We start from the raw sequence: 13,765 nt of genomic DNA, 5'->3' as shown, positions 1-13,765 counted from the left end.
GTTTAAAAGCAAAATAAACCATAAAACAACTGCAAAGCAATTTTACAGAATTCTGATTGGGTTTTCAACAGGACTCCAGTTAAACTTTCAAAATAAAATCCTCAAACTGAATGTCCAGCTGCTAATTAAAGGGATTCATGCACTGGGTTTTACTCACTAAAAAGCTATACAGCTAAAATGAGCTAAATCCAGCTGCCAAAGGATCAGAATATTTAATAATAATTCATTAGAGTGCCCATATATCTTCATTTTTTTCTAAATAAGGCACATCTCACATATCTGTAACTCATTTTATTTCTTTTTAAAGTGACGTGGTAAATTTAAGGAATAAATCAGTGGTTGACTAAAACAACCTATATATGCATGTCTAAAATTAGTTTGATGGTTGCGTTTGTGGAATGCCACAACGGTACATGCATACTGAACAGGTGTGTGATTAAAAACAAAGAGCAGCGCATGCACAATGGGATCAGCTCTTACTTACCAACGGGGCGAGCTGATGACACAACAATGGTGTGAGTGAGATTTACACACAACACAGAGAGAAGGAAAGCAGAGGAGTAGAACAGAGGGACAGAAAAAAAAAGAAATTAATGAAAATCAGAGATGAATGAGATGGAGTTGGGTTTCCATCCATGAAACTCAGGGACAGGGAGGGTAAAAATCAGTCACCAAAGCAGGTGATGATGTGGACCTTAAGGAAATAGTACCTTGTTGGTGTTTGTGAGATAAGAAACTGATGGCAAAAACTGCTGAACAGTTATATCGCTAATGATTTATCAGTTTTAAGACTAACAGACTTGCAAACTTAATAGATCTGTTGGTAGATTAAAAGTCATGTAAATGAAATGGATCATTGATGAGGGCGGGCTGATTAAAGATGAGATATGTTGTGTACATTATGCTGTGTTTTCTATGCATTTGTTGTTAAGAAGTTAAGAAGATAATTTTAGGTGATTCAAAATCAGCTGCACTTGCCTTGGTTTCCTTTCTTCTGTCATACATACAGTCTGCTCTATCATCAAAGTGTCAGCTGACATTTAACATGTCCAAAGTTTAAAATAAGAAGGCCAGAATATGTGCTGAGGTAATGTAATCCTTTTGAATCCATAATTCAGACTTTAGACTTCCCTAACAGTTTGTTTTTAGGCATTTTTTTGTGTGATGTCATTTAGCGCAGATAATCCTAATATGGTTAATTCAGACACACAGGTCTGGTTGTGGGCACAGCATCCGCCTTCCATTCAAACCTTTTTGGTTATGTTTCGTTAAGAAAGTTGGCTTAAAGTGAGGGAAGGAGAGCTAAACCAGCTCATTTTAGGCAGCGGAGAAAATACACCAAGGACAAGTACAAGAAAAATAAGGATTATTTTGATGTGTGAGTCACGTGAAGCTACATCAGTAGAGTCCAGGAACAAAAATGTGGAGTGTATGCAAATGAGTATCCCCTTTTAGCTCTGTCAACAATGTTTTTTCATACATAAAAAAAGAAGGAAAGAAAAAAACAAAAAACAGAGATAATGTTATTGGTCCGAATTTGGCTTAATTTTTGCTTGAGCTTTTCAAATATGAAATAGCTTCCTCCCACTGATAAGGTGTAAATATGAAGTGAGTGGCTGGATGGAGAATTAGCCCCCCAGGAGAGGTCATAAAAGTTCACTTAAAGCTGGTAAGATTGTTCATATCTGGCGCCTAGCTGGAGATCTAGAGCAATCAACTACATCAGCCCACTGTATGAAAGAAAAGCTGAGGCCAGGCCTAGCCTTTCAGCAGGGGGGCAATAATGCTCATAAAGTGGGCAATAAAGGACTGATTGTCCTGTGGCCTGCTTTGGGAGATACAAAAAAAAAAAATATCAGGGATGGGTTATGAGCTTTGCCAAGTGTGAGTCCACAACCAGTTACCCACCTCTGATAGTCAGATAGGCAGAGGCCTCCGCTTTACCCACACGGTTCTCTGCGAGGCAGGTGAAGGTTCCCTGATCACTCACTGATGCTTTCTTTATCCTCAAAAGGAAGTCGTCTTTTTCATATCTAATGTCATACCTGGTGACAGAGAGGAACAGTGACAGCAAGTCAAGTAACATCCCCAGCTGATTTAATAAAGCTGGAAGCATGATAACGGTTATATGCAAATTAAAAATCTCACTTTTAAAGTGTAGTGTAAAAACAACAAACAAACAATGATACCAAATCGCTGTTGTATAAACTACCGTGTGATGTTTTAGATGGAAGCTTTAAAAGGGTTGTGTCTTTTTTTTTGATACATTAAAGGCAGACTTTCTAAGGCAATTTCTACAGTGCTAGAAAAAGGGAAGTAATTATATTGCGATGAATGCATGGCAAAATGAAAGGTGCTTTCAGCTGGAACCCTGACTGTTCCACTTTTTCAATATTTATAATGACGAACCACCCACTGTGGTGTGGGCTGTGCAGTATACTTACTATGCCGTGTGTGTGTGTGTGTGTGTGTGTGTGTGTGCCTAAGTGTATGAGTGTGGAAGAGAGCAACGAAAAAAGAAAGGCAGAGGGAGAGCGAGAGAGCGAGAAAGAGAGGGAGGAAGAGATAGACAAACAGTCTGAGAATAAGGGAGTGGCATAGTCTGACAAACAGAGTATGATGAATGAGCTGAGCAGTAAGAAATGACTAATTCATAGAGATGTTCCATGCATCAGTGTGTATCCACCAGTGCAGCATACTGTAAGTCAGCATCACTGAAGTTAGAGTGAGAGAAACATCTAAGCTACCAGAGTTTAGATAAGTGCCTCATAGGGGCTACAGACAGAATGAGTAAAGGAGCAAGGAGTCGGGCTCTCCCTCTCTCGGGTCCCTTTTGGCGTGAGCGATCCTGTGAAATTGTCTAGCCAGCCATACTGATTCAAAGATGGGAGACAAGTCGAGCAGAGAAATGGCACAAGGGGTGAGAAAAAGTCACATCAGAAATAGCTCTTCCAAAGGGTGTGGGCGGAATATCGATGGGAGTTGTGGGGTCTGTCCAGAGTCTGGTGAGGACTCCATTCACAGCACATCCCTGACCCAGATACAGACTTCCCAGGAGGCTGGTGGGTTTCGGAAAAGAATGAAAGAAGTTGAAGGAGGGAAGTGAGGCGAGGTAGGCCTGAAAGTAGGACATGTTTCTGGAGTCAGGGGGTACTGAGGTACAGGGCATAACATAGGTAAGCAGACAGACTGCCAGACATAGACTATAACAACTGATTGCCGCCCTAACTCAAAATATAATCTAACATAGAGGCACTTTATAGCATGTTAATGGCTTACACCATGCTTATTTCTTTTTTAAAATAATGCCATTAAACAGCATTCATTTCGACATGAATAATCACATTTTTGTATAAAAAAGATGAACTACTATGTTTTAGCTAAGGAAAACATACCCTTCAATGCTTTAATTAACTAATATAGCTGATTAATTTGGAAGCAGCTCCAAAAGTAATTGAAAACATCTCCAAGAACAAAACCCATAATTATTTTTGCATTACAGCTGCAAAATTGAATTTCAGAAGCAGTTCAGAGAAACAAATAAACTAGTTAAACAGTCATAACTATAGACTGCTGTTGCAATTAGCATAATTGCAGTGTACCTAGTGCTGTACTGGCTGATAGGCTGATAATATTTATAATGAAATAGTTTAGACAGAATGCTCGCCATGGTTGTTTTTTTTTTTAAATTTAATTAAATGTAATTGTCTGTTACAGTTTGTGATAAAAATCTGATTCATATCACATCTTGTAAAGTCCTTGAAAAATGCCTGAAATGACGAGCTGATGTAAGTTACATACTTCAGACAATGACAATTTATCAGTCTTCAGATTTCAAACTTCAGTTAGAAAAATGTAGTGACTGAATCACACTGTTTCTATACAGACATCATATATTTAAAGCATATAAAGCATAAGACAAACAATGATAGGCTAATAATAACTTTTTAAAATGAATACTCCTATGGGATACACGCAATTCGCATATGCATATGATGTGGTCTAAATGTGTGGAACAAATCGCAGGAACACTACATATTATAATGCAATCCATTGAATTACCATAAACTGGATTAAAACATGACATGATTAAATAAACACCATTACAGCTGAATATCCAGTTACTAGGCTATTGTAGTTCATTTCCTTTATACTATAGACAGTATATAGGATCCTATTGTGTTTCCATCTCTTTTAGTGCCTTTTGTGCCACAATTGAATTGTACAAAGCTGGCATTAGTAAAAAGAACACAAGGACAGACATTCATGTGTTTTTTGGCCGAGGAGTTCAAACAGCAAAAAAATGAGATTCTCTGCAGCTAATAAATTATTTTTTGACAGACTAATTAAAGTCTCCCATGAGTAATACAGTATGTTAAAACTTCTTTTTCTGATGGGACTCATTAGCTCTCCTCAAACATTTATCTATTATCGTTTTAGCATCGACACACATTCACACAAACACGAACGCGCACATGGCACACAGACGTGCACTAAACACATTCAGTCACAGTCCTCACCTGCCACGAGTAATATCCACATCCTCTTTTTTCCATCGCAGCGCAGGCGGCGGGTCACCGTGGACTTGACACCTGAACTCTATGCTCTCGTCAACTAAGACCACCTGGTTCACTGGCCGTTGCACAAACACTGGTCTTTCTGGATGTCGGCAGGAAAGATAATACAGAGGCGAAATTTACTTTTGATATACTGGTTAAATGATGTAGGTGCAAAAAAAAAAAAAAAAAAAGCTATGATCTATTATTTTCTGAACCGAGCATATGTGCGTGTCAGACTTCTTACCAAAAACTGAGAGCTGAGCTTTTTCACTATCTCTCTCCCCAACCATGTTGGCTGCCACGCAGACATAAATCCCTGAATCACTCTTCTTGGTATTTGAGATGGTCAGCTTTCCTCCACGGACCTGAGGAAGAAAAGGCACCTGTAACTAGAATGAACCGGTTCAATACAAAGTCCTTTACCCCGTGACAGTTCCGGGTTAATGTGAGTAGCTGAGTATGTGATTTAGTGTATAGGTCCTGAAACAGCAAAGGAGTCCCCTCCCCAAGGGAATTAACCCACTGTGATCCTGTCGTCCTTGAGGTCAAGACGAGTTTTATCTTTCCTCCAGAAGGTGGTTGGTTCGGGATGCCCACGTGGCGGCTGACACTCAAAACTGGCAGTCTCTCCAACTGCCACAACCACGTCCTGTGGATTCTGCCTGAAGTCATCACGCAACACTAAGAAATATAAGAAAAGAGAGCAAGGGTCGTTACCATTTCTTTAAGAAAATCTACTTCAGGTCACTAGTTTAAATTTTCATTCAGGTTCAGCTGTTCCATTATGTGAACCAAAAATTACCTTTAAGATTGAGCTGCCACAGGCTAACAGAACTCTATGACTTTTTTTTGTAATTTAAGAGTTCAAAGATAATTCTGTCAAGTAGACTGTCGCAGGAGACAATCGCCCATCTGTCTCCGATAATACAGTCATCACTCTGAGGGCATACTGAATGTATGGGCTCTGCAGATAAATGCAACACCATGTATATATCTAGGTGGGGTTAGCAGTACAATGTGCAGAGGAAAGACACACCAAAACACAGAAAGAGACATGAAAGCAAAGCAAAACTATTAAAGACACACAAACAGGCAAGTCTAGATAAGAAGTAAAGTAAATGATCATGCATTAAAAATTTAAACTGTAATAAGTCTGACTACTTGAGGCTGAATCACTCAGTGTAAAAGTACCTGATAAAAGCAAGTGAGCTACACTCTGGTAAGTGCACAAAAGACATTGGCATACGGACATAGACATCAGCCTATGTGACTCTATACTAGCAATGATCAGGTCAACATTGAAATACCTGATTGGGTGAGGTGAAAAACTTTGATCATCTTGCTACAATGCAATGTTATCCTTTGAGTAGAATCTACACAAAACAACCCTGATTCCATGAGGTCACCTACAGCCTAGGGGATGCAAGGCTCCACAGCTAATGGGCTAGTGCTGGACACCACAGTATCCTCCTCGAACTAAACACACTCAGCAGGTTCAATCTCAGGGTACCATGAATTATCCTGGCACTTTAAAACTAATTTTTCTAGAAAACTTTGATAGTAAAGTACACACTGGCCTGAAATTCACTGAGTCACTAAATCATTAAAATTCATATTCTGGGAATTATGAATACTCCAAAAGCAGCACAGTAAAAACATGAATAACTATCTTCATACGTTTAATAGCCAGAACTTACTATTTACTCACTTGCTAATGAAAGTTCATGAAAATGGATACTATGGTTCAAAATGATATTAGGCGTCGGTGTGTTATGGCTATGGTGAAATCAGGCACCTTGAGATGATTGAAAATATTCACTCTCCAATTCATTATTGTGTTTACTTTAAAACACTACCAAGCTGCATCAAAGGCTGCACAGCGGTCTCTTAAATAATTCAAACAGTTATTGAACATTTTCTCATACAAAATTGATGATTTTCAATGTTTTATGAAATTCATTATAATCATACATACATTTTCAGTAATATTTCTTGACATAAAATATCCTAGGTTGACTGAATAAAGATTTTTTTTTCTCTTTCTGAGACCTTGGATGACAACAACAGTTGGTAATGGGCCTGAATTTTTCAGCAGACACAGGGTCAAACTTTGGTTTCTTAAAAAGAAGTTGAAACACTGCATATAGGAGTTAGGAGAGGTAGTGCAAATAGTGACTGGGGATACCAATTAGATCAAACTCTGTTGGTGGATGGCTATGAAAAAAAGGGAGCAGGAACAAGGCTAGATTTAGAACCAAGGATAAAAATTTGTTTCAAAACAACATCTTAAACAGAGATGCTCACGTTATACTTGAAGTTATATACTGACATGATATGCTATGACACCTGGATGAAGTATGGTGGTTAAAAAAATATGCCTTGTTTATTCTAATTTTCTATCTAGGGACCTGTAGTTCATTAGAATGCCATTTATGAGCACATTCTCCTTTCTTCCTCTCTTGTCAAAATTTTAATTTATCCACGGCAGGGATATCTGCTCTTGATTTTGTGTGTTCAAAGGATCGGAAACATCAAGGATTGTCAAGCAGTCCCTGTAAAAACCATGCATTTTGAACAGATGTATTTGATAGCTGCTGCTAAGTTAAAGGTTAATGCTTCAAAAACTCCCCAGTTCTGTCGCAGTTGTTTTCCACATATCATTTTTAAAACTAGTTTTTTTTTTTTAACTAACCACAGGATTGACTGTACTGTAAGCCATCACTGAAATAACAGTTAAAAATAGATATCATGATCTGGTTCATGCAATGAGCTGTTGCCTCTTTACATTAACAGCTTTTGACGTCTTTTATTTATTTATTTTTTTAACAAGTCTTGCTCTAGGCCTGTTTTAAATTACAAAGTGTGCTGTACGGCAACAATGATGATTTACAAAATTAAAAATAAATAAATGAATAAAGGGAAGTTTTCAAATTAAATAACTGTCTGTTGTTTAATACAATTCTGCTGTTTCTAATTTTCAGTGTGATGAATTAATGAAAAACTAGAGCACTTTATCATATCCCACACTAGATGATAGCCTGTGTTTGCTTTTCATCCACATTACTGCCATAAGCTATTCTGCTGATATACTGTAACATGAATTCCAAGTCCCAGAGGACACCTCTAGTGAAAAAGCAAATCAGGAAGGAGCCAACAGCCCTTTTGGCCTAACTGTCAATCACATCCAGTAGCTAGAGTAAACGAGCCTCAGTCGCAGACACTACTTTGGCACAGACATATGCCTAGCTGGCTGTCACGTTGTACTATACGCTTAGTGACCCATTCCATGAAGGCAGCACTGCACTCATCCAGTCACACAACTGCTTTCCTGTTTCTGTGTTGTCACATCAGAGATGCTTCTCTAACAGCTTGTCCCAAGAGACCGTGAAACCCAGACACACACAGGAATAACTGGAAAACCAGTTAGTTGAAGATGAAGTGAAAACCCAATTACAAGAAGTAAGGCAGGGGAAAAGGCAGTCTGTCTTAAACAAAGGTTGCTGGTTTAATGTAATGGTGGAGTTTATAACTGTCACACTATACTGGCAATACCATAAAAAAGAAACATATTCTAGGCAGGATGTCTGGTGTCAGATACTAATCCATTATCAGCCACTTGCAGCTATACAGTATCTAAATCTAAAGTACCAAATTTTCCCTGTCTCAGTGTGAGCTTGTTCGAGCAGCCAAGAGCCGAAATGTGGAGGTCACAAGTCCAAGAGGAGTTTGGAAATATGAAGCACATTTATTTCTTCTTCCAAAAGACACAAGAAAACATATTTCTAGCCAAACCCTCTAGCCAGACACCAATTCAAAATGCAACTAACATAATCTCTACTCTACTTTAATCCTATCTGGTGCATACCAGATAAAGAAAGAGTTTCTTGCACACACACAAAAATGCTCAATATTCACATAAAAAGCACTTCCAAAGCAATTTACAACTTCTATCTATATTGACAATTCCCCAAATGCAAGTAAATATCAATCAAATAAATATATTAATACATCTAAACAGTAACACTAAACACCCTTCTAACTAATGCGCACTTGATATTACTCTCCAGGAAATAATAAAAGACTGAAGTGGGCCTAGGCTTCTGCTTGAACATATCGAGACTGAGGAAGAGGAAGAGGTAAATTTGTATAATGGATGGATTACATTGTAGTGCTTGTGTGCCAGTAGCTGGGCAGCAAATATCCGTGTATCAATTACTCCCATTATTAATAGCAATGTTCTGTGGTAACTGAATATAACTAGCAGTTACATTCTCATACACTGTACCTATTGTCTCTGGGCTATTTTTACTTGTGATGCCATACATGATTTAAAATAACAATTTATCTATTGATTTACTTTGGTTTGCCATGAATGGTGCACACAATCGGTTTTATCTAAATAGTTTTGGAAGAGAGTAACTTACAATTTCTTGATGACGGGCTACTGCAAACTTGAAATTTGGTCTCATTAATAAAGGCTGCATAGTTACAAATTATGCACTTTAAGGCGCAGCGTAGTAGTGCAGGGGTTTGCACTGCTGCTGCATTGTAAGAAGGTTCCTGGTTCAATCACCTGTCAGTGTCCAGTTACTCTGGCTCCTTCCCACAGTCCAAAGATGTCTAAGTTAGGTTAATTGTTGATACTAAACTTTGTGACGTGAGATACGTGAGTGTATCAGTAAAACCAGAGAAGTGCTATGTAAATGCCATTCTGTGAACATTATCAGACTATACATAAAGCAAAATAATAAACCCCAGCAGTCTGACTACTGCTTTCTCTCTGATACACTGAAGTAAATTTGTTTTCTTATACAGGAGAAATAAGATTGTCACAGTACACAGACTCGTCCTGTCTATTTCAAATTATTCTGATTCCCTAACTTACACGAGGCAGAAAGAAGAAAATTGTTCTTTCTGTATGTCTCCTGAATTTTGCATGCTCACTTATTCTCTGTGCAAGGAAAGAACATTTCTACACAGACATTAGTGACACCCACTGAGAGGTCTAGGCAGGTTTCTGTGAGTGCTAAACTCAAAGTTATGAGAGGAATAAGGTTAAGGTGATGTTAATCTGTTGATCTTAAATGTGGAACCCCTGTGGAGGCAGCATCCATGCGTAGGCTGTTGTCAGATGGTAATTATTTCAGATGGTGGGCTGCCACCACTGCCTAATGTTGTCTGATTGAGTACTGCTCAATTATTCAAACAAGGCATTCAGAGGACTCACTCATTTGCCAGTTACATTTATCAAATCAGAAGGAGAGTGACTTGTAAATGGGCTTCATTTCGTGGCACAATGGGTGGTAAAAATATGTGACAAGGTAGAAGTGTCTGAATACAAATAACTATACAGAGGCTCATTCTATGATTAATAGAAAAAGGGTGGTAATGTGGCAGTTGTAAATTCTGAGATATTCCATCTCACTGTTTTGATTTCTTGAGACTCTCTACAGGCTCACTCTACAACTGAATTTCATTACAGCATTTCACCAGCACATCAAATCTGTGAAGATCCCACTTGAGCACTGGATGCATGTTGCTCAGTTTGCAAGCTGCCCAGATGACTCAGAAATAGAAAATTATCTCCATTTTGTCACAAGTACATGGATTTAAAGCAGTATTTATTGCCTTACAGCAGGTGATGTTTCAAAACATGCCTTGCTCTGTACAGACAGGGCATTTATTAGACGCTGCATTATCTGGTACAACTGCTGTCTCATGTACCCATTAGGCATGCATACATTTACTGCAGAGTGCGCATCAGCTTAATATTAGTCATAATGCATCCCTTCTGAAAACAAAATGCAATGTTGATATTTGGATTTTAGCTACACCCATCTATAAAACTACTGAGACATTTTGCTAATTTCAGGGCTCACATAGCATGATAATAAATTAAAAGGTGTGCCGGGATACTAAAAGGATTGCAGTGCAGCTATTCTATATTTAGCCAAAGTCCTTATAATGTCTCTGATATAGGTAAGGTTGATAATGTTCACTTGAAACCCACAAAGTAATGTTCACACAGACAAGTCAGACTAATGAGAGTGGCTGTCCATTAACCTTAGGTAGCTGAATGTTCTCTTTTAAACTCCTCGAGAAGATACAGTAGAATTTAGTGCAGATAACTTTTTTCATGGTGCAAAAATCAGTTCAATTCAATTTTATTAATATAGTGCCAAATCACAACAGACACCTCAAAGTGCTTCATATTGTTAGGTAAATACCTACTATACCCACAATACCAGACCACTAGATGAGTTCAAATATACAATTTAGAAACAGCAGCTGCACTGAAAGCTGTTTAGAAATGCATTTAGCCTTTATTAGTCATGAATCCATAACTAACTTTCAGGTCAATGTAAGAAAATGCAGATTACATTTTTTAAAAATCATTGTGGACCTGCTAGTCGAGTCATTTCAGAGCAGTAATTAATCACAAAAGGCATTTGTACAATATACACAGTGACAGATGGTGACTGCGTATATTTAAATTACAAGCAAATTAACACAGGAAGGATTCTGTGTCTCATTTCCTAACATATAGTGTTTAGAGTGCCTTTATGAGTCAATGTTATATAAACTGCTGTGATAGCAGCGCTATACCTCAGGAGCCAAAAGAAAACGAATATGTGCACTAAGTATATGACTAGTGATGAAAGATGAAGATAGTGACATCTGAGTTGTTGTGTGTAACAGATGGCTGGATTTCCATTTGGGACTCACAGATGCAGTGAAGAAATGAGGTGCTTCATGTAGACAAAGCTTAACACATACAGTCAACATATTATACATTCAGGTTTAAACAGCATATCAGCCTTTATTTATAGAAATTGTTATAGCAGCTCTATTTCTGTGAATACATTGTATTTGAGCATAAGGAAAATCCTACTATTGTACAGCCTTTTGCAGTCAATGATCCAGTGTCCGCAAACAAACTACAGCCGTGCCATTTCTTGTGACAGAGGTCTACTACATTTTTGTTTTCTTTTTCAAGTTTGCTTGAGGTTTTTTTTTTTTTGAACAAGATAGCCTGTAGGGACACGTCATGTTCTCAGCAGCAGTCAAGGATGTCCCATATCTGTCACATGCATAATATCTACACTGACATACACGCACATATACACATAAACAAACAGAAAAACAGCTGCCCTGTTCCTATATCACAAACTGTGCTGATGACCACAACACATCATCACTGTTCAAGAGATAGAAACAGAAACCAAGACAGTTATGCCGACACGCACTCAGGGAACAGGGACAGGGAACATGGAGTCAAGAAGGCTATTTGCATTGGGCATTTTTTTTTTGAATAAATAAACAACTTAGCATGTCTGTGCCCTAAAAAAGTCATCAGTAATCAGTCAGGACTAAGATCAGCAGGGAGATGAGGAACATTTACACAATGTCCCCTGAGGCTAACAGCCCAGTACAAACGTGCATTACCTATTATAGTTCTGGCTTCCCAACAGGAAGACACAACATGAGTAAATTAAGCCCCCCTTCTTTATATAAACAACACGGTAGCCTGAATATAGAACTATATACATTTGAATTTCTGCCATAATTGCAAGGTGTAAGAGTATCGATGACATCAAATGTAGCAGAAAATAATAGACTGCATTGGCTTGAAGCCTTATTGGTATCTCTACACATTTTCCAAGTATAATTTGTATTCCTGACAGCTCCTTAAATATATATGTGAAAATCTTTATTTAATTCAACTATACTTATTAGTGCACATTACTATTAAGTCCAATTATGACCCAATTTTATTTCCATTCTTGCAACATGAAATATAGAGGGGGAAGACCAGGAGGTACATAGTAACTGAGGTCAGCAGCCTTCAAAAGTATATTCAGACAGCCCTAGCACCGCTTTGCTTTTCTTTTTTGGCATCATTAGTGTCAACACCAATTAGTGTCAATACGAGAGCTGAAAATAGATGAACGGTGAAATGTGTGTACGCCTGTGGCAACACAAAAATTTAGCAGAGTTTTAGATGCAATTTAGTTTTTACTCTGACTTTAGCTAGCACAGGCAGAATTTAGTGAACGCTATTTTGAATCGCTGTTTGTTTAAACGCTCCTTCTTAGCTTAATTATTAACCATAAAAGGACATTTTACTTTTCCCCCCTTTTCAACCAGATATGTGACACACGACCACAGGGCACATTTTACCCATATCTTTACTCGTAACCTTTCTTTCCACGGAACGTTTGAATGAGAGTTTACACCTCATGCTATAAAAATAGTCATTATGAAATCTTTGGCCTTTGAGTTAGGAACCAGTCAACCACCGTGAAGGGTTAAGAATAAATGCCCTATACCATTGTCATGTTTAATTAACCTCCGTTCTCTTGTCGTGTAAAGTAAATTGAAGTTGTGGATGGTATAGGAGGAATCACCCCTCCTCCCATTACCCACTCCCTCATCTCTCACTTGCTTTGCCTCTAGTTACTGTAACAGCATTCCCTCAGACCACATTTCCACATCTATAATTAATTACTCCTGTCTGCATGAATTTCTTCACAAGAACACATTCCTTTATCTCTAAGAGTAACCTATGTAAATCTGCTTCTCCCTCCTCTCCAGAGTCACAGTTTCAATCTCATCTATATAAACCGCTAAATCCAGATGCACTGTTGTTTGTACAGCAAACATTTGTGTGTGGCCTTAGTTTGTGAATTTGCATTTATGGAGACTTAATTCCTACCCATTCTTCCCAGTGTTCTATCTTTCTATTTGGTATCTACAGATAAAGAAACCTGCCTTGATACTTCACTGTTAGTTATTGGAGAAAGAAGAAAAGGAGAGAAAAAAATGGAAGAAAGCAAGATATATAAAAGGTCAATCACAATATTTTTTCTCAAAAACCATGGGTGTCATAGACCCTTAGAGCAATATTTTGAAGAAGTACAACATGAGCTGAAAAATGAGTCAGGGATCAGAATCTCACATTTGATTCGCCTTGTTTCACTAAAGCAGTGGTCACCAAGGGGAAGAAACCTTACTTGCAGGCACTAGTTATATCTAACTGAATTTATGCACCCTGCTGTGTTTTATATTCATCATTGTTGTTATCATCACAGTACTGCAGAGTAAAAAGAAAAGCTATTGCAGACTTTTAAAAGTTAAAAAGGCTTGATCTTTTCTAGCAACCACTTTTTTCTCTTCACTTTTCTGTTCACTACACCCTTGTCCCA

At 38.0% G+C, this 13,765-nt stretch overlaps 1 protein-coding gene across 2 annotated transcripts in view; it reads right to left on the bottom strand.

Annotated features, from left to right (window-relative positions):
• LOC134635744 (roundabout homolog 2-like) overlaps positions 1–13,765 on the bottom strand; it is an 82,548-nt gene that overhangs the window by 31,149 nt on the left and 37,634 nt on the right. Inside the window, exons 3-7 of one of the 2 annotated variants that reach the window (XM_063485249.1) lie at positions 5,083–5,240; positions 4,804–4,924; positions 4,521–4,659; positions 1,909–2,045; positions 485–496 (exon numbers count right to left, since the gene is read on the bottom strand). In XM_063485249.1, the coding sequence (XP_063341319.1) occupies positions 485–496; positions 1,909–2,045; positions 4,521–4,659; positions 4,804–4,924; positions 5,083–5,240 (567 nt within the window). The remainder of the gene's footprint in view (positions 1–484; positions 497–1,908; positions 2,046–4,520; positions 4,660–4,803; positions 4,925–5,082; positions 5,241–13,765) is intronic. The other variant, XM_063485250.1, reaches the window with a different exon arrangement.

Source organism: Pelmatolapia mariae, linkage group LG10_11 (assembly GCF_036321145.2).
Source record: "Pelmatolapia mariae isolate MD_Pm_ZW linkage group LG10_11, Pm_UMD_F_2, whole genome shotgun sequence".
Taxonomy (NCBI): Eukaryota; Metazoa; Chordata; class Actinopteri; order Cichliformes; family Cichlidae; genus Pelmatolapia; species Pelmatolapia mariae.
The sequence above is the reverse complement of the archived record's forward strand: the minus strand, read 5'-3'. Positions and strand labels throughout refer to the sequence as shown.